Here is a 21,234-nt window from a genome sequence, read left to right as displayed (position 1 = left end):
AGATGACAATTCAAAAAGTTGTGCAATTACAGAGAGACACAGGAATACAGATGCACAAATTTTTGAAGGTGGCAGAGCAGGTTGAGAATGTGGTTCAAAGGGTACATGGCATACTGGGCTTTATAAATAGAAGCATAGAGTACAAATGCAAAGAAGTTGTGCCGAACCTTTATTAAGCACTGGTTGAGCCTCAACTGGAGTATTGTGTCTAATTTTGTGCACTGCACTTTAGAAAAATTGTGAAGGTTTTAGAGAGGATGCAGAAAAGATTTACCTGGTTGATTCCAAGGTTGAAGGATTTCCATTACATGGTTAGATTGGAGAAGCTGGGATTATTCTCTTTAGGGAAATGAAAGTTGAGAGGTGAGTTGATAGAGGTGAGGATCTAGACAGAGCAGACGGAGAGAAACTTTCTTATTGGCAAAAGGGTTGGGGGCCTGAGAACTTTGATTTAAAGTGATTGGCAAAAGAACCAATGATCACATGAGGAGAAGCTTTTTATGTATGGGTGGTTAGGATCTGGAGTACACTGGCTGAGATTTTGGTGGAGGCAGATTCAATCATGGCTTTCAAAGGGAATTACATCAATATCTGAAAAAAAATAAGAGCTTCAGGGCTATGTGGAAAGGTGGGGGGAGTGAGACTAGCTGAATTGCTCTTGCAGAGAGCCTGCATGGATATGATGATGGGCCAAATGGCCTCCTGAGCTGTATTCATTCTATAGTTCTATGATAAATGGAACACCTCTTAAAAAATATTTTCTTCAGCTATTCAATCTATGCGGTGCCTTCACAGAATATGTTTATAAATGGTTTTAAATAGATTTAATGTCACAATACAAGATCTTGATTCAGCCTTTATTGAGGAAATTAATTGACTATACATAACTAACAATTTGCTTAGATAGATGCATTATTTAGCTATTATTTTATAGTTAACCATTACATACAGATTAATTTGTTTCCTCTTTTAGTCTTAGCAACTCTGGTAGCCGACTGGCTCCATTGACCTCTTTGAAAATTCGAAACTACTCAGTGGTTTGAACATTCCAACCTCATAAGTATCCCAGCAGATAAAGATTTTAAATAAATAAGAACATGGGAAGTAAGAGTAGACTAGACCATGTGGTCTCTCAAGACTGCTTTGCCATTCAATAAGATCTATGCCAATTTTCTATTTCAGCTCCACTTTCCTGCTTTATCTCCATACCCTTTGATTTGGTCTCCAAAATTTTCTCGATCTCAGTCTTGAATATGCCAATGACTAAGGATCTACCGCCCTTTGGGATAGAAAATTCCAAAGATTCATAACCCTCTGATAGAGAAATTTCCCCTGCCAGTACTAAATGGCAATCCCTTTATTCTGACATCATGACCCCCTAGCCCTAGACTCTCTAGACAGGGGAAACCGCCTCTGAGGGCTTGACAAGGTAGAATTTAAGATATTTACACCTTTCAAGTGAGGTCACCTCTAATTCTTCCAAATTCCAGTGAATATAAGCCCATTCTACTCAATCTCTTCTCATAGGACAACCCCAGTATCCTGGAATCAATCTAGTGAACATTTGTTTCACTCTCCTCTATGGCAGGTATATCCTTCCTTAAGTACAGGGCCCAAAACTGTACACAGCTTGGAAGGGAGACCAAAATTAGGGGCCATAAATATAAGATGGCTGCTAATAAATCCAATAGAGAATTTTAGAGAAACACCTTGAACTTTGAATTTGCTACCAAAAGGAGAGTGTGAAGTGAATAGCACAGATGCTTTTAAAGAGAAGCTAGATAAAAATATAAAGGAGAAAGGAAGAGAAGTTTATGCTGATAGGGTTACATGAAGCAGTGTGGGGGGAGGGCCATGAGTAGCATAAATACCAGCAGGGATCAACTGGACCAAATGCTTGTTCCTGCACTGTAAATAAGATGTACTACTATCAAATAATTGATCTGCTGTAATGTTGCTCACAAATATCCAGGATTGGTAAGAACAGGAATTTAGAACAAATAAGCCTCTGCTTAGAGACTTGCACAAAGGTAGCAATAGCTATGTATGATGGAGGATAGAATTGTGTAAAATGTGCAGTGGAAGAGTTCCCTGTGCCTGAGCATCAACTATCACCATGTGAAGCAGATATTATTACAAATGTTGGACTTTACAAGATGGTTATGTTTTCAAATGTCTCCTTTAACTTAAGGTGAAACAGAATGTTCTGGATAGCAGGCTGATGCTCATACTAAACTTCTGCCTAGAGAGGCCCATGCGATCTGGTTGTCATAGGGAAAGAAACCCAAACAAAAACCTATTGAAAATCAAATGACAGTATTCACACCTTGACACAGATAAAAGGGCAGCTGCTTTTTTGGGAGACATGGAGAGAGAGAGACAAAAACAGCTACTGCTGTGAAAAGCAAAGAGTGTTTCATGTTAGCAACCAATCAAGATGTTGATAAGAGTTTGTTTTTTGTTTGAAATAAGGACAGAACAGCTGAACAAGGAACAAGGAGTTGCTCGAGTGGGTCTTTCTGCAGAGGTTGGTTCTGGAATACTCAGACTGAATGGAATGATTTTTGAAGGACACCGGAAGATTTGATTTGACACGGCAGGGAGAATGAGCCTGCTGGAAAAGTGGGTATAACTTGGGTCTTAATCTTAAATTGCTACAGATATGCCAGAATTGCAGTGCGCAACAAAAGGAATTGTAAGATATATCTAGATTGTGTTAATTATTTAATGCAAAAGTACCGTTTCTTTAGTTCGGTGTATTAGATTCCTATTAAGCAATGTTTGATACATGTTGATTTCAGTTGGTTACAGTGAAAGTCTTAAAATATAAAATCTTGTCCTTTGGTAATTTACGTCAGTTGCTGAGAAATTCATCTTTTTTTAAGAGTTATCAATCTCTTCAGGGGTCATAACAATATCGATACAGATATAGTTTTTTTTGGTTAATAAATTGAAACCAGCTTCCTGTTGTTTCTTCAACCAGAACTTACCTTTGTTGGGCTGCTATTATGCAGCAGTATATTTCCAGAATTTATTTTCTTTGGGCTTCCATGCTGTAAAAATATTCGTCGGTATTTTCTCCATAGTGATTTTGTGCAACAACAATTATTTGCATTGCAATCTGTCATTGAGCAGGTGGTAACACCAGTCATGACCTCAGTTATGTAGTCCATAGTACAGTAGGATCAAATCTCAGGAATGCCTCTACTGTCATCATGCAGGCCTTGGGATTCTAAATATAAAATATGCATCATGTATTAGGCTTGAACTTAATGAATCAAAAAGAAGGAATTTCAAACGTACTAAATGGCCATTATTCTATACTCACACAGAAGGATAGTGTGACTGGAGTGATGAAAATCAATGGTGAGCTTCATTGCAACTGGTAAATGGTTGCTATATGGCTAAGGTTTTGTGCATCAGTTGGCACACATCCGTCATATTTTCATTAGTGAGTTTGCAACTCTTCATGCACTACTTTTCCATTCATATTCCAATTCCAAATATATTCCTGGTCAATATTTTTCCCTCATTATAACATTACCAAAAGCAGATTATTTGGTCATGATCACATTGCTGTTGTGGAATCTTGTGTGAAAATCAGCAGCATTTCCACATTATAACAGTGAATAAATTTCACAAGTGCTTTATCAGCTGTAAAGCTGGTTGGGTAAGGCCAATTCGCTCAGGTGGTTAGAACAAAGTGCTTAACACCAACTGCGAGGGCTCAGTCCCTCTATGCCGGCTGAGGTAGTTCTTGGGTCTGCCTCTTCTACTTGCCCCGCTTTGATATCATGACAAAAAGATAAATGGAGAGCCATGGTTAGCAACCCCCAGAAGCTGAGGACACTACATGAAGAGAGAGTTCATTGGGGAGTATGAAAGGCGCCATATAAATGCAAGTCTTTCTTTGTTCATGCTTAGGTAGCTGATGTCCGCTGGAGTAGTCTGCTGAACATATTGCCTTGTCAGAATTTTTTTTTCCCTTTCTTAGGATCAGCCAGCCTTCATGAAGAATAGAAAAAGGGGCATTTGGTGCAGTATACACAATGAAATTCTCGGATTCATTACACGTTCACATCTTCAAACTTGCTTCAGGTAATACATGTTATTAATGGGAACCTATCCTTGTGTTTATAAGTGTTAAGATCAGGTGAGGAGGGGTCAAATGGCTCCCCCTTTTCCCACTCCTCATTTGACTGTAACAGGGTTTTGAAAAAAGGATATATTTGACAATTCAGTGAGAGTTTTAACTGTTTATGTGCGGTGATCATAAAAGACACAATCAGGCACACTTTCTTGAGTTTAACAAAGAAAGAGGTTAGCTTTATTATAGTTTGTCCAGTTTAAGTAAAACAATAAAATACGTTCCAAATTTAATGCACACACGCAGTTCACAGACACGCACAAATAGATTACAGAGTGGGGAAGGATAGATTAATCGAATTCAGAGTCCAGATAAATAAAAGGGGTATACGGCTCGTGGTGTTTGCTGACTTGGCTTATTTCAGGTCAGTTTGGTTCCTGATGGTTCCCTTGTGGATGCAATTGTTTTTATATTCATTCATGGGATGTGGGCATTGAAGGCTAGGCCAACATTTATTGCCCATCCCCAACTGTCCTTGAGGAGGTGGTAAATATATAGCCAGCTGATTTGGTTGCTTTTCTGGAGGCAGTAGTGTGGGGTTGATTTCCTTCAACAAGTCTCTGCCTGCAGTAGGGTCATCCCTGGATGGTTAAAGTTGGCAAACAGGGTTCAAAAGCTTGTAGGTAGGTTGGAGAGAGAGGGTGGAAGGAGCGACCCCACTCAAGTTTTCTACTGTTAGCGTCTCAACTGCTAGTCCTCTTCCTGCAGAGAATACAGAAGCTTAAACACACAAAGAGTGGGCCTGTCACATGACAGTCACCCAGTGATTCAAGCATGATTAATTATGTATTCCCCCCGTCACTTAACCAGTTCATGTCTGGGATGCCCCCTCTCTCAGCCAGGGTCACATTGTTCAAGTGGCTGGTTTTAAAGGATAATCCCATTGTAGCTTGATGAGTTCATGTCTAGGAATCCCCTGTTCAATACCTCAGGTGACTGCCTTGTTGCCTGCTAATGGGGACACGATATGTGGCTCACTCATATTCTCCTGAGGCCATTGCCCTTGATGGGTCTTCGCAGACGTGGTATCCCAACCTCAGTGGGCTGGAATGTGGAGGGTACAGTGATGCAATTTGGGTACCCATCTTTGGCTGCGAACTCAAGCCACACTTTAGTATCTGTTTTTTAAAAGTCTCTGTTTTTAAAAGTTCAATTTGGGTTTCTAGCTGGTAGGTTAAAAATCCATTTTTTAATAGAAAGCATGGCCAGAATTTTGTGCTCGCTGGGCAGATGCATGGCTGACACGATTGAATATGAAATGGGGTGCGATGACCTCAGGAGGGTGTCCTGACATCATTGTGCCACCTCACGATATTTCAGTATGCGGCGCGCGCGCGGAAGTCAGAACCACGCCTATTTACAGCTAAAGGCCAATTGAGCCCCTTTTAAGAGCAATTGTTTGTGATTTTGAGTGGCCCGTGCACTTTTACGCTCGGCACACAGACCACTCGGCCAACAGTCTTCATGATTTTCATGAATTCTATATCCAGGGCAGGATAAAAGGTGCACAGGATCTTGACAAGGTGAGCATAAAGTGTAAAAACAAAAAGCTAAAAGCTACTGCGGATGCTGGAAATCCAAAACAAAAACAGAATTACCTGGAAAAACTCAGCAGGTCTGGCAGCATCGGCGGAGAAGAAATCAGTTAACGTTTCGAGCCTTCATGGCCCTTCGGCAGAACTGAAGCATAGTTAGAAGAAGGGAGAAATATAAATTGGTTTAAGGTGGGTGGGGGGGGGGAGGGGAGAGACACATTGAGGGTGTGGTGATTGTGGAGATGAGCAGATAATCAAAAGATGTCACAGACAAAAGGGTCAAAGAGGTGTCGAAGGTGGTGACATTTGTCTGAGAAAAGTGCTAATTAAGAATGGAAGACAGGATATTCAAAGTACAGCTCTAGTGGGGGTGGGGTGGAAAGACTAACAAGGTTTTAGTTTAGATTTAAAAATAATGGAAATAGGTGGGGAAAGAAGAATCTATATAAATTATTGAAAAAAAAGGGGGGGGGGGGAAAGAAACGGGGTGGGGATGGGGGGAGGGGGAGTTTAAGATCTAAAGTTGTTGAATTCAATATTCAGCCCAGAAGGCTGTAAAGTGCCTAGTCGGAAGATGAGGTGCTGTTCCTCCAGTTTGCGTTGGGCTTCACTGGAACAATGCAGCAAGCCAAGGACAGACATGTGGGCAAGAGAACAGGGTGGAGTGTTAAAATGGCAAGCGACAGGGAGGTTTGGGTCTTTCTTGCGGACAGACCGCAGGTGTTCCGCAAAACGGTCGCCCAGTTTGCGTTTGGTCTCTCCAATGTAGAGGAGACCGCATTGGGAGCAACAAATGCAGTAGACTAAGTTAGGGGAAATGCAAGTGAAATGCTGCTTCACTTGAAAGGAGTGTTTGGGCCCTTGGACGGTGAGGAGAGAGGAAGTGAAGGGGCAGGTGTTGCATCTTCTGCGTGGGCATGGGGAGGTGCCATAAGTGGGGGTTGAGGAGTAGGGGGTGATGGAGGAGTGGACCAGGGTGTCCCGGAGGGAACGATCCCTACGGAATGCCGTCAGGGGGGGTGAAGGGAAGATGTGTTTGGTGGTGGCATCATGCTGGAGTTGGCGGAAATGGCGGAGGATGATCCTTTGAATGCGGAGGCTGGTGGGGTGATAAGTGAGGACAAGGGGGACCCTATCATGTTTCTGGGAAGGAGGAGAAGGCGTGAGGGAGGATGCGCGGGATATGGGCCGGACACGGTTGAGGGCCCTGTCAACGACCGTGAATGGAAAACCTCGGTTAAGGAAGAAGGAGGACATGTCAGAGGAGCTGTTTTTGAAGGTAGCGTCATCAGAACAGATGCGACGGAGGCGAAGGAACTGAGAGAATGGGATGGAGTCTTTACAAGAAGCGGGGTGTGAGGAGCTGTAGTCGAGGTAGCTGTGGGAGTCGGTAGGCTTGTAATGGATATTGGTGGACAGTCTATCATCAGAAATTGAGACAGAGAGGTCAAGGAAGGGAAGAGAAGTGTCAGAGATGGACCATGTGAAGATGATGGAGGGGTGGAGATTGGAAGCAAAATTAATAAATTTTTCCAGGTCCCGACGAGAGCATGAAGCAGCACCGAAGTAATCATCGATGTACCGGAGAAAGAGTTGTGGGCGGGGGCCGGAGTAGGACTGGAACAAGGAATGTTCCACATACCCCATAAAGAGACAGGCATAGCTGGGGCCCATGCGGGTACCCATAGCCACACCTTTTATTTGGAGGAAGTGAGAGGAGTTAAAGGAGAAATTGTTCAGTGTGAGAACAAGTTCAGCCAGACGGAGGAGAGTAGTGGTGGATGGGGATTGTTGGGGCCTCTGTTCAAGGAAGAAGCTAAGGGCCCTCAGACCATCCTGGTGGGGGATGGAGGTGTAGAGGGATTGGACATCCATGGTGAAGAGGAAGCGGTTGGGGCCAGGGAACTGGAAATTGTTGATGTGACGTAAGGTGTCAGAGGAATCACGGATGTAGGTGGGAAGGGACTGGACAAGGGGAGAGAGAAGGGAGTCAAGATAACGAGAAATGAGTTCCGTGGGGCAGGAACAGGCTGACACGATCGGTCTGCCAGGACAGTTCTGTTTGTGGATTTTGGGTAGGAGGTAGAAGCGGGCCGTCCGAGGTTGGGCGACTATCAAGTTGGAAGCTGTGGGAGGAAGATCTCCAGAGGAGATGAGGTCAGTGACAGTCCTGGAAACAATGGCTTGATGTTCTGTGGTGGGGTCATGGTCCAGGGAGAGGTAGGAGGAAATGTCTGCGAGTTGACGCTCAGCGTCCGCGAGGTAGAGGTCAATGCGCCAGACAACAACAGTACCACCCTTGTCAGCGGGTTTGATGACAGTGTTGGGGTTGGACCTGAGAGAACGGAGTGCAGTGAGTTCAGAGAGAGACAGATTAGAATGGGTGAGAGGAGCAGAGAAATAGAGAAGACTAATGTCACGCCGACAGTTCTCAATGAAAAGATCAAGAGAAGGTAAGAATCCAGAGGGAGGGGTCCAAGTGGAGGGAGAATATTGGAGGTGGGTGAAAGGATCCATTGAGAACTGTCGGCGTGACATTAGCCATCTCAATTTCTCTGCTCCTCTCACCCATTCTAATCTGTCTCTCCCTGAACTCACTGCACTCCGTTCTCTCAGGTCCAACCCCAACACTGTCATCAAACCCACTGACAAGGGTGGTACTGTTGTTGTCTGGCGCATTGACCTCTACCTCGTGGACGCTGAGCGTCAACTCGCAGACATTTCCTCCTACCTCTCCCTGGACCATGACCCCACCACAGAACATCAAGCCATTGTTTCCAGGACTGTCACTGACCTCATCTCCTCTGGAGATCTTCCTCCCACAGCTTCCAACTTGATAGTCGCCCAACCTCGGACGGCCCGCTTCTACCTCCTACCCAAAATCCACAAACAGAACTGTCCTGGCAGACCGATCGTGTCAGCCTGTTCCTGCCCCACGGAACTCATTTCTCGTTATCTTGACTCCCTTCTCTCTCCCCTTGTCCAGTCCCTTCCCACCTACATCCGTGATTCCTCTGACACCTTACGTCACATCAACAATTTCCAGTTCCCTGGCCCCAACCGCTTCCTCTTCACCATGGATGTCCAATCCCTCTACACCTCCATCCCCCACCAGGATGGTCTGAGGGCCCTTAGCTTCTTCCTTGAACAGAGGCCCCAACAATCCCCATCCACCACTACTCTCCTCCGTCTGGCTGAACTTGTTCTCACACTGAACAATTTCTCCTTTAACTCCTCTCACTTCCTCCAAATAAAAGGTGTGGCTATGGGTACCCGCATGGGCCCCAGCTATGCCTGTCTCTTTATGGGGTATGTGGAACATTCCTTGTTCCAGTCCTACTCCGGCCCCCGCCCACAACTCTTTCTCCGGTACATCGATGATTACTTCGGTGCTGCTTCATGCTCTCGTCGGGACCTGGAAAAATTTATTAATTTTGCTTCCAATCTCCACCCCTCCATCATCTTCACATGGTCCATCTCTGACACTTCTCTTCCCTTCCTTGACCTCTCTGTCTCAATTTCTGATGATAGACTGTCCACCAATATCCATTACAAGCCTACCGACTCCCACAGCTACCTCGACTACAGCTCCTCACACCCCGCTTCTTGTAAAGACTCCATCCCATTCTCTCAGTTCCTTCGCCTCCGTCGCATCTGTTCTGATGACGCTACCTTCAAAAACAGCTCCTCTGACATGTCCTCCTTCTTCCTTAACCGAGGTTTTCCATTCACGGTCGTTGACAGGGCCCTCAACCGTGTCCGGCCCATATCCCGCGCATCCTCCCTCACGCCTTCTCCTCCTTCCCAGAAACATGATAGGGTCCCCCTTGTCCTCACTTATCACCCCACCAGCCTCCGCATTCAAAGGATCATCCTCCGCCATTTCCGCCAACTCCAGCATGATGCCACCACCAAACACATCTTCCCTTCACCCCCCCTGACGGCATTCCGTAGGGATCGTTCCCTCCGGGACACCCTGGTCCACTCCTCCATCACCCCCTACTCCTCAACCCCCACTTATGGCACCTCCCCATGCCCACGCAGAAGATGCAACACCTGCCCCTTCACTTCCTCTCTCCTCACCGTCCAAGGGCCCAAACACTCCTTTCAAGTGAAGCAGCATTTCACTTGCATTTCCCCTAACTTAGTCTACTGCATTTGTTGCTCCCAATGCGGTCTCCTCTACATTGGAGAGACCAAACGCAAACTGGGCGACCGTTTTGCGGAACACCTGCGGTCTGTCCGCAAGAAAGACCCAAACCTCCCTGTCGCTTGCCATTTTAACACTCCACCCTGTTCTCTTGCCCACATGTCTGTCCTTGGCTTGCTGCATTGTTCCAGTGAAGCCCAACGCAAACTGGAGGAACAGCACCTCATCTTCCGACTAGGCACTTTACAGCCTTCTGGGCTGAATATTGAATTCAACAACTTTAGATCTTAAACTCCCCCTCCCCCCATCCCCACCCCGTTTCTTTCCCCCCCCCCCCTTTTTTTTCAATAATTTATATAGATTCTTCTTTCCCCACCTATTTCCATTATTTTTAAATCTAAACTAAAACCTTGTTAGTCTTTCCACCCCACCCCCACTAGAGCTGTACTTTGAATATCCTGTCTTCCATTCTTAATTAGCACTTTTCTCAGACAAATGTCACCACCTTCGACACCTCTTTGACCCTTTTGTCTGTGACATCTTTTGATTATCTGCTCATCTCCACAATCACCACACCCTCAATGTGTCTCTCCCCTCCCCCCCCCCACCCACCTTAAACCAATTTATATTTCTCCCTTCTTCTAACTATGCTTCAGTTCTGCCGAAGGGCCATGAAGGCTCGAAACGTTAACTGATTTCTTCTCCGCCGATGCTGCCAGACCTGCTGAGTTTTTCCAGGTAATTCTGTTTTTGTGTTGAGCATAAAGTGTGTTGGTTGGAGTTGGTTTACAGATGGTTTCTGACATTTAATTTTGGTGTTCTGGAGAATTATCTGACTTTTCAGCATTTACAGAGGCTTTCTGCCAAGAGGACCCTTCAGTGCAGAGACCTGGGCAGCCACCTGTACAAAAATGGATATTGTGTACTCTGCTGGAGGGACGTCCTCAGAAGAGGAGAGGGCCAGAAGGGAGAGGAGGCCAGTGGCCCGCAGGCAGCATCCCAGAGTCAGACCTATGGTACGAGAGGCACAGCCAGAAGGGTACAGGGCCAGCAGGAAGTGCAAGGCAGGAGGGTCCGGAGAGGATGCCATTACCCAGCAGGCAGACTCTACACACAGCGCTCCTGCTACCCCAACGTGTCTGAGGTTCAGTGTTGAAGGAGGCGCCGCCTCTCTAGCGACACTGTCAACTCCACATGCGAAATGATCGGTCCCGAAATCGCCTCCAACTGTGCAGGTGGCCACCTCATGCCAGTGGTTCTTAAGATGACAGTTGCCCTGAACTTTTATGCCTCTGGTTCTTTCCAGGGGTCAGGGGAGATCTATGTGGCGTCTCCCAATCGGATGCCCACAGCTGCATCAAGCTGGTCACTGGCGCACTGTTCCCAAGGGTCAATACCTTCTTTCACTTCTGGACCGACGAGGCTAGACAGGCAGAGCGAGCCAGAGGATTCACTGCCATAGCTGGATTTCCCTGCATCCAGGGAGCCATTGACTGCACGCATGTGCCTATAAAGGTGTCAGTGGGTGAGCCGGGTGCCGTTGTAAATAGAAAAAGCTTCCACTCTGTCAATTGTGTGTAACAGCAAGAGTCAGATACTGCAGGTTTGTGCCAGGTATCCAGGTAGCTGTCATGATGCCTACATTCTCGGTCACTGCCAGGTGCCAAGGCTGTCCATTGGTCCAGCATGTTTGGATGGCTGGCTCCTGGGGGACAAAGGCTGCCTGCTGAAAAGGTGATTGAAGACGCCACTGAGACACCCAAGGACTGCAGCCAAGGAGAGCTATAACCAGAGTCATGCCTCCACAAGGGCAGTTATTGAGAGGGCCATAGGCCTACTAAAGATGTGGTTTCGCTGCCTGGACCGCTCGGGTGGGTCACTCCAATATCCTCCTGAGTGCGTATCCCTTATTGTTGTTATCTGCTGCGCATTGCACAATCTTGCTCTGTCAAGGGGGGTTCCATTGGAGGATGAAGGCAGTGATCCTATCCCACAGGCCACAGTGGATGATTCAACAGCTGAGTCTGAGGAGGAAGCTGAGGAGCCTCAGGGTGAGGAACAAGATCCCGCTGTGAGGAAGCAGGAAGACCAGGGAGGGCTCGATTCAGAGGACCTTCAGTTAGCAATCCAAAGCAAGGAGCAAGGTGATGGCAAGGGAAAAGCCACCTCACTGATCATTACTGATGAGGCACTCCTGTCACCCTTACGTCAAGTACAAACCTGTGAAATACATTTTGCAGCACTTCCTATGTATGACACACGATTGTGGCCTTTTCCCTATCAATTGCATAAAGCATTATAAGGCCATTGAAATAATGTTACATTTTAATGATCAAGGCAAAGGTATATATGCACCAATACACATGTGCCAAGGAAATATTAATCACCCGTGAGACCCCCTAATGTGATCACTGTGACTTAAATTTCCACTTGCGAGTGCTACGTCTTGGTACATCCCCCTTGCTGGCAGCTGGATTGGAGGCAGGCAGCTGGATCTGATGCCCCGTTGACCTTGATCACCTTGGCCGCCGTCCTCTGGTTGCCGATACCTGTGAAGGCCCAGTCTGGGCAGGAAGTCCAGTGCAATGGCTGGAAACTCCTCAGTCGTCGCAGTCTCCTCAGATGCCATGGTCACTGGCAGAGGGTCAGAGGAACTGCTGTCATCATCATGAGTGCCCTGAGAGGAGCCCCCAGATATGAGTTGCAGCTTGTCCATCAACATGAGGTTGGTTTGAACCCCCCTGCTCACCATAGATGGATGGGCAGTTAGCAGAGTTACTAGGTGCCTCATCCATCTCGCACATTGGCAGTGACCTGCTGATGTCACTGCCAGTGTGAGGGCTTGCAGGCCTGAACACAAACCCAGAAAGCCCTGATTGAGTTCCTGGAGCTGCCTCTCCATGAGAGTCACCACTGTCTCTATGGAGGAGGCAGTGCGTTCTGAGCTCTGGGCCAACGCAGTGCTCACGCTCTGCATGGACTCCTCCACTGAGACCATGGAATGCAGACCCTTTTGGATCTCTGCCAGATTTTCCTACAAACCCCGCTAGATATCCAGCATCTGCCACTTGATGGACAACTCCAGATGCTCATCATCTGCCTCAGGTTCAGCATCGTCCTGGTCTCCAGCAACCCTCTGACAACTGACGCCCTGGGGACGCTCTGTCTCCGCCTGCTCCTCAGGTGAGTGTGACGTGCCTTCCTCACTGTGTATTAGCATCTGCTTTGATACACTTAAGCTCACCAATGTGCCTGTATCCATGCTGGTGAATGGTACAGAGGGAGGAAGTGACTCAGGTGCGTCTGGAAGCTCGTCATCCTTGGAGATCAAGGGAGGGTCTTCAGGGTCCTTTTGGCGTCGTGAACATGTGCATTCTGAGGGAGGAAACACAAATTTCAGTATCAAGCATCATAATGAAGTCAGAGTGTACAGAGTCTGGTTGCCACTCAGAATGGACATCTGGTTGAGCAAAGGCATCTGAATGGATGAGCAACAGGGATAACTGGATTTCCCATGTCAGCCTTACAAACGATACCCCACATCTCTCATACTCTCCACCAATCTCTCCCCCATCCACTGGACTCTCACCCTCATCTGACACTCCTGCCTCTCTGTGGCCAGTGGACCTGGCTCCATGTTCACAGGACATTTCCAGTGCTAGCTCCTCTGCCTGACTTAAGATAAGAATGTTGGGTATCTGACCATCCGTCTGTCATCCCCCTGTGCATTGTAAATCCTCTTCTCCTGTAGGAACCAAAATGCTTTCATCATCTCCCTCTAGATGCTGGCACATTCCAGCCTACCCATGCCTCCCCGCACCCTGCCCAACAAAAGTGCTGGTTCACTTGTCCATCACATTATCACACATCACCCCTGACATACATGCCAGCCATGGTCTATCAGGGCACATGATTATGTGCCACATTGGGCTCTGCATTTCACACCTGTGAGCACCAACAAGTGCTGCCGCCCACAAAGGCAGGTATCCACGGTTCCAACTGGAATCAGTACTGACCCTGGTGGAGTACAGAAGGCCATTGAACCTTTCCCTACGCTGGATCCAGGTTCTGCAAACAACATCATGGCCGCTGACCAGGCCTGCCACCGCCATCCAGGCCTTCTTCGTCACATGAGGTAGCCTCTTCTTGCCATTCTGCGGCAGCAGGATTTTGGGAAGGTCACTTATTGCTTCCAGAGTGCCCTAAGGCACTCGTCTGAACAACGGAGGTTGGTGGGGGGGGCAGACTGGCCCTGGTCATTTCCATCATGCCTGGTGTGGGCTCTGGACAACAATGGCATTCCAGAGACAGTAGCAGCACTCTCAATCAAGCAAAATGTGAAAAATGCGAGTTCACAGCAGCTCCCCCAAGGCTCTGTGCTCAGACTTCCAGCCTTCAGGGGGCTTTTTTTAAACCCCACCCACATCCTTTCTGGCCCTGGCGCCCACCCTCTTCCCGCTCCCCACCAGCAGCGCTGGGCCTCTCTTAGTGTGCATTTCACGCTGGCGAACAGTTAATTGGCCAGCCAGCTTGAAACCACTGTCAGAAGCCGAACACAGCCAGGAGTGAGTTTCACATCCGCTTCCGGTCCTGCTGATCGCGCTCACCTGACGTGCTGAAAATTCAGGCCCTTGCTTTCATGACACAAGGAAAGATATTATTGAGTAATTTGCACATGTAGATGTAACATTGACCCTGTAATGAGTGTAACCTCCCTGTCCATAAGAGCATATCCTCTTACCTAAACCTGAAGAATATAGGTGCTGAATGGAAAGACAGAGGGTCAGAAATCTTTCCCACTCCCAAGCATCCATAGCATTATTGTTGGAGTTGAAATTGCTGAAATAATATAGCTTGCCAGCACAGAATTTCAGACACTAGTCAGTGAACCTTTTGGTTTATTTGACAGATTACTGAGTCTTCCACAGGGGATCCAGCCTTTTCTAATCTCCCATCTCCCTATATTTTGTCTTGAAGTAAACTCAACCATGAAAAAGACCCCGGATACCTACCTTTCCCTCCACTCTCACACATCACGAGGTGATACATTTTATTGTTCTTAGGCTAGCATCAAAAAATTGATGCGTACAATTTATGCTTGTGTTTTCCAGTATTTCATATATTTGTAGTGTGTGGAGAAGCATTGTTCGCCAGACCTGATACCATCACTAATGCCACTGCAGGAGAACAGGTCCTGTTCCCTACTGAGCATCAAGGCACAGATCAGTATGGTGTGACACTTAGATTGAAGTCTCCATTGGCCTTTAAGATTTTAACATGGAAATCAAGTAATCCGAAGAAGCTGCACATTGTCCACCCACTGTATCAACACAGAGTTGGATGCAACAGCGATTTTGTGATGCTGAATGATGTACAGGTTAATGACACTGGGAATTATGAAATATACATTGACTACTATGGGGCTGAACTGAAAGACCGTGATGAAAGTACTTTCAGAATACAAGTGTTTGGTAAGTACAGTACTGGAACTTCTGCTAACTTTGAGGAATATAGTAACATTGGAACATTACAAAACATTTTGTATTGCAGCTTGAAAGAACTCATGATGCAAATTGGTTTTGATCATTTTTAAACAGTTTCTGTATTAAGTAAAAATACAGTAGTTCAGTATAAACATTTGTATCAAATTACAATTTGCAATGTACTTAAAATAATTAGTTCATTGTCAATGCCCCTTGATTCACTGATCCAGCCAGGTTCCTCCACAAGCAAATTCTGCCAGATTCCAGCTCACACATGCAAAACTAGCAAATGTTGATACAATACCAAACCTGAATGAGGCCTATCGCATGTGAAAACAAATAGTGATTGTTTTTCCACCAACAGCTTGCTAAAGGTTACAGTTAGTTGATGTCCTCCTGAGCATAATGAATTACCAATGAGCCAATACTTGTAATCATGAAAAAGCAAGCCACATGACCCTCAGTCACATAGCTATTGGGGTTACCAAGTGAGCATGTTGAAACTATAACTTGTCTAAGAGGAAGTAGAATGTAGAAAACATTGGATGTGAAAATATTTAGCTGAAAATGTTTTGTTCTATAAATATTTTCCATCTCTTTCCCAAAACTGCTGTTTGAACATTATCCAAGTTAATAATTTACAATGCTGTGTTTTATCATTTGGGTCTTTCTCACTCACTGGGGCAATTTAATCACGGGAATTTCCTCTGGTATTTTCCCAATTGGCTGCCCTAACTATCGGAATTTTTATGGAACCCTCTGTTTGCATGTGTAAATGAAGTTTCTACCAAACATCAGTCAAAGTTACAGCTGTGAAATGAACAAGAAAATTCCTGGTGCATTTGACAACCCTGGTAGTATGCTCTCAAGAAATCCATTGTCTTCTGCATAATGCATCAGTTGGATGCATTTGTGAAGCACAAAAACAATGCATGAGTTAATATTTTTATGATCCCCAGCTGAGATTACCACTGGATAAGCCTGATCCCAGGGTGGAACCCAACTTGATAGATCCTAACTTTTATTTATTTGTTTAGATATGTGGGGAGTAGCTACTGATCAGAGTTACCAGAGTCAGCTAGTAAACTTTTAACAAAATTACAAAACATTTATTTAACAAGAAAAGATGAATTATATTACAATACTCCTTCACCCACAACTATACATTTACAGATATATACAGATTTGTACGGATAACACAAGTTACGAAAGCTATCTTATACTCTAATGTTCACAGTAAGTACAGTCCATGTAAACCAATTGGCAACTTGTGGTCAGACACACCACACTCCAAAACCAAGTGACAGATGCCACCCCAGACAGATTCTATGGATTTCTCCTCAACTCCACCCAGATGCTTGTTACGCCATGAGCCAATCAGTCTCACTGAGCTTCATCTTTCACACGAGGGTTTCCAATCTCCACTTTCCAAGAACTTGCCTTGGAATCTTCTCCCAAACTGACACTTTCTCACAGGCACCTTCCGCAAGGGTTCACCTCCAGGGTTTCAAACTCTCCTTCCGATGTTCCTCACCCCTGGGTCACTACATGCATTCAAGCTTTCTTCCATGCATTCTCTCTCACTGACTCAGCTGTCAACAGTACACCACTATTTCACATGTTCATAGCAAAGAGTTACAGTCCTTCAGTTGCCTCTTTGGACCTTCTGACTTCTCACAAGCTTTTATATCGCTTTGACTCTGCTTCTGCAGCTTGGAAGTTTAAGCATGAAGTTAAAGCATTTCTCTGCCCCTCACTCTTAACTTAACTCAAAAGGACTTCTTCAAGGTTCTTTTCCTACCTTTGACTAGAAGGTCTGCTTGGGACTTTCTCCTGTTTCACTCCCTGGAGTCTTGGGGAATTTCTTCTTTAGCTTGGGATTGGTCATCTGTCCCCTTTGATCCAGGCTCTCCCTGGCTGCTACTTTCAGCCAACTTTAGCTTGGAATTCACTATCTAAGCCTTCTAGGCTGCTTCTGCCTGGCAGCTATCTTCAAAAACTAAACTCAAAACTGCTGTTTCTAGTTTCTTGTGTGTTTCTGTGGGAGGGATCTGCCACTCTGGACCTCTGTTGCTAGGCAACAGCCCAGTTTTTCAACTCTTGTGTTTGTTTAACTTCTCTTACAGTCATTATCTCTCATTAGAAATGCAGGCACCTTTTAAAGTGAAACCAGAACTCAACTTGACCTTTTCTTAATGCACAGATACAGAAATACAAACCAAACTTAAGCATTAAAGCTAAAACTCATTCCTAACACCCACAAATACCAATATAACTTACTTAAACTATCTCTGTTTCTTAACAATATCAGGACATCTATTATATTGGAACTTAAAAGCTTTAACATCAATCCGCTTAAAACACAAATCAGAAAGTCTTGCATTTGCCTTCTAGCTTATCACATCTCAGAAATGTCTCACAAGGCAACATGTAAAATGAATAAATGCAATGACTATGTTGTGTAGGTTAATTATTATCTGTGTATTTCAGAACCAGTTTCCCAGCCTGTGATAGTGATCCTTGGCAACTGTGTGAGTTCACCAAATATCACTTTGAGCTGCTCTGTCTCCAAAGGGACAAATGTTGTGATTCACTGGGAAAAGGTGTCTTTGTCTGGAGTTCTCAATGGGGCACATGATGGTACAAAGCTTGTGATAGACTGTGAAACTGAAGAGGAGCAACGTGCATACAGATGCATGGCAGAAAACCCAGTCAGTATTGCAACCAGCAACCAAGTGACTGTCAGCCTATATAACAAGATCAATTCCAATGGTGAGAAATTGGAAAAGTGATGACAGCAACCCCACTTATAGCTTTCCTTCACAGGAATTGAGCTGAGAATGTGTGGTTATGATGTTGTGACACATACATTCCTCTATATCCGTGGCTAATACAGCTACAAAATCTGCCAACTTCTGTAGTTGGGAGGCACGACAACAATAACTTGCATTTAAATAGCACCTTCAACATTATAACACACCACTGTCTGTCCGTATTGCTTGACTTTATTGCTTGAATGTTGAGAGCATAGAGAGAATTCAATAAAGATTAACAAAGCTGATGCCAGGGATGAGAGCTTTCAATTATGAAGAGAGACAAGAGAATGTGGAGCTGTTTTCCCTATAACAAAAAAGGCTAGAAGAGGATTTGACAGTAGAGTTCATAATTATGATGGGTTTTGTTAAATCAGGAATAACTATTTTCACTTATCAGTAAGGGGATAAATGTATCATGAACAGAGTAAAGCAAGAGGTTAGAAGATTTTTTTATGCTGTGCATTTTCAACATATGGAGGCTTCACCAGAAACATTGATGAAAGCAGAATCTAGAAAGGCTTTTAAAAGAAAAGTGGATATCTCTGAGAGTTGGCATCAGCAATGATTAGCTGGATTACCTCCTCATGTTTCATATAATTCTATAAATATATTTTAGGTAAAAGAAACAGTTTGATGGTCCTGGTCCCTGCGCTGATGTCAGTCCTGGTTTTAACCATTGCATGCCTCTGGAAAACTCCCCATACTAAAAAGTGGTAAGTGCTACAGTTCAAATTAGCATGAAGACCCAGAAAAATGCAAAAACACTGACTGGTGATCTGTTACTTCATTGTCTGGTACTATTTGTAAAGAAACTGAATATTTAATTGATAAACGTTATCACAATAAAAAGGGGTGATGAGAGCATTTATCGACTGATTAAAATAAAACATTACGAGGCTATCATGTCAGGGGTGTTTTTTTTTTCCAGTAAATGATCTGATATTGAATTCAATTATACAGACCTTTAGGTCTCACTATTGAATTCTGACAATATGTTTAAAAAGAACTACATGGATGTAAATTTTAAACTTTACAGTTCTGGCTGAAATGGCCTGATGGCAGCTTTTTAAAAATGTGAATCACGCCTCTTACAAACAAATCTCTGCGATTTGCTTTCTGACCATCTTAATAAACTGTAGCCCTTATCTGTTTGCAATGGGTTATTCACTGTATTTATGGAGGATTCCTTCTAAGACTTTAGACTTTTGAAAAGTAGACATGACAAGATGGCTTTGTACAAGACAAAACAGGTTAATCTGATACATTGACAACACTGAAATTATTAAGAAATTATCACTTATTAGAATAAGTAAATGTATAGAAATTGTCTGCAAGGAGTTCGTTTGACTTTTTCAAGTATCAGGGTTGCTCCAGTTAAAATCAAATCAGTTCCAGCAAATAGTTCTTAAATGTTAATATTTAGGTTTTCTTTAGTGTTAAAACTTCAATTTCATAAAGGCCACGGATAGTCAAATGCTTAAATAGTTCATGCTTTGATCAAACTCCAGAAACCAAAGCACAAATCCAGAAAGCTCAAATATCCTCTTGTTTTATATTCTTAATTACATTGATTATACAGCATCAATTAATTGTTGTTACAGATGCATTAGCCCAGTGGAAAATGAATGGATTGGTGGATACTGACTAAATCAGACCAAAGTGGTCCCAGATTCTATATCAATCAACCCTGTGCAACGTTAGGCTGGAAGTAATGGGGTAACGGGTTCTTCATTGCTGCCTAAGAGGTAGAAAAGAAGATATAACTATCAAGGATTTTACTAAACTTATATCAGAGAGGTGCTTCAAGGTAGATAGAATACTTGGAGAGTTTGATAAAATTAGAGTAGGCAATAGTTAAGTCATTAGATGGGGTCAGAATAAGGGAGAAAGTGAAAAAGCCTAAATCAGGGCTAAAGTGCATATATGCGAATACACGGAGTGTGGTTAATAAGATTGGTGAACTGCGGGCACGGTTGACAAATGGAATTATGATATTATTGCTATAACAGGGACCTGGCTCAAAGAAGAGCAGGACTGGGCATTAAATATTCCTGGGCACAGGGTGTTTAGGAGAGACAGGAAAGAAAGAAAGGGCGGGGGGTGAGGAGTGGCAATATTGATTAAAGATGGCATTACAGTACTGAGAGAGCGGATGTTTCAGAGGGGTCAAGGACAGAATTTCTCTGGCTAGAGGTAAGGAATGAAAAAGGTGCAATAACATTAATTGGTGTAGTATATAGACCACCAACTAGTGGAAGGGATGTAGAGAAACAAATTTGCAAATAAATTACAGAGAGGCACAGAGTAATCATAATGGGGAACTTCAATTATCCAAATATAGACTGGGATAGGAATAGTACAAAGGGACAAGAGAGGCAAGAGTTCCTGGAATGTGTTCAAGATAATTTTCTACAGCAGTATGTCTCCAGTTCAAAGAGAGGACATGCACTTTTGGACCTGGTTCTGGGGAATGAGTTAGCCCAAGTGGATCAAATATCGGTGAGAGAGCCTCTAGGGGACAATGAACATTGTATCATAAGGTTTAGGTTAATCATGGAAAAGGACAGGGAACAATCCAGAGCAGGGATAATTAATTGGGGGAAAGCCAACTTCAATGGGATGAGAATGCATCTGAGTCGAGTGAGTTTGAATCAAATGTTGGCAGAAAAGATGGTGGCTCAACAATGGGCCACCTTCAAAGAAAAAAATATTGCAGGCAATGTCAAGGTATATTCCCTTGAAGGGGATAGGTAGGACAAATAAATCCAGAGCACCCTGGATGACAGGAGAGATAGAAGTGAAGATGAAAAGGAAGAAGTGTGCCTACAACAGAAGTCAGGTAGAAAATACAATGGAGTCAGGCTGAATATGGCAGGACCAGAGGGGAAGTGAACAAACTAATAAGAAAAACAAGGAGAGAGCATAAAAAGAAGCTGGCAGTGAACATAAAAGGTCTTCTATAAGCATGTAAATAATAAAGGGGTGGGAAAAGAAAGATTAGGGCTGGTTAGGACAAAAATGGGGACTTGCTTGTGGAGGCTGGAGAAATAGCGAACATGTTGAATGAATACTTTGCATCTGTCTTTACAAGGGAAGAAGATGC

At 44.4% G+C, this 21,234-nt stretch overlaps 1 protein-coding gene across 7 annotated transcripts in view; it reads left to right on the top strand.

Annotated features, from left to right (window-relative positions):
• Window positions 1–21,234, top strand: part of LOC144694161 (hepatic and glial cell adhesion molecule-like) — a 45,990-nt gene that overhangs the window by 12,886 nt on the left and 11,870 nt on the right. For 2 of the 7 annotated variants that reach the window (XR_013579663.1, XR_013579664.1), the window contains exons 2-6: window positions 2,473–2,527; window positions 3,995–4,098; window positions 17,806–18,087; window positions 18,748–18,844; window positions 19,733–19,847. Coding sequence is in view for 3 of the 7 variants with exons in the window: in XM_078564505.1 (XP_078420631.1) it covers window positions 4,050–4,098; window positions 17,806–18,087; window positions 18,748–18,844 (428 nt within the window). In the remaining 4 variants the exon portion in view is untranslated. Of the gene's footprint in view, window positions 1–2,472; window positions 2,623–3,994; window positions 4,099–17,805; window positions 18,088–18,747; window positions 18,845–19,732; window positions 19,848–21,234 lie in introns of those variants that run through there. The other 5 variants (XR_013579665.1, XM_078564505.1, XM_078564507.1 and 2 more) reach the window with 5 other exon arrangements.

This window comes from Cetorhinus maximus, chromosome 19 (assembly GCF_964194155.1).
Source record: "Cetorhinus maximus chromosome 19, sCetMax3.hap1.1, whole genome shotgun sequence".
NCBI classification, from domain to species: Eukaryota; Metazoa; Chordata; class Chondrichthyes; order Lamniformes; family Cetorhinidae; genus Cetorhinus; species Cetorhinus maximus.
Note: the sequence above shows the minus strand (reverse complement) of the source record. Positions and strands in the feature narration are given on the sequence as shown.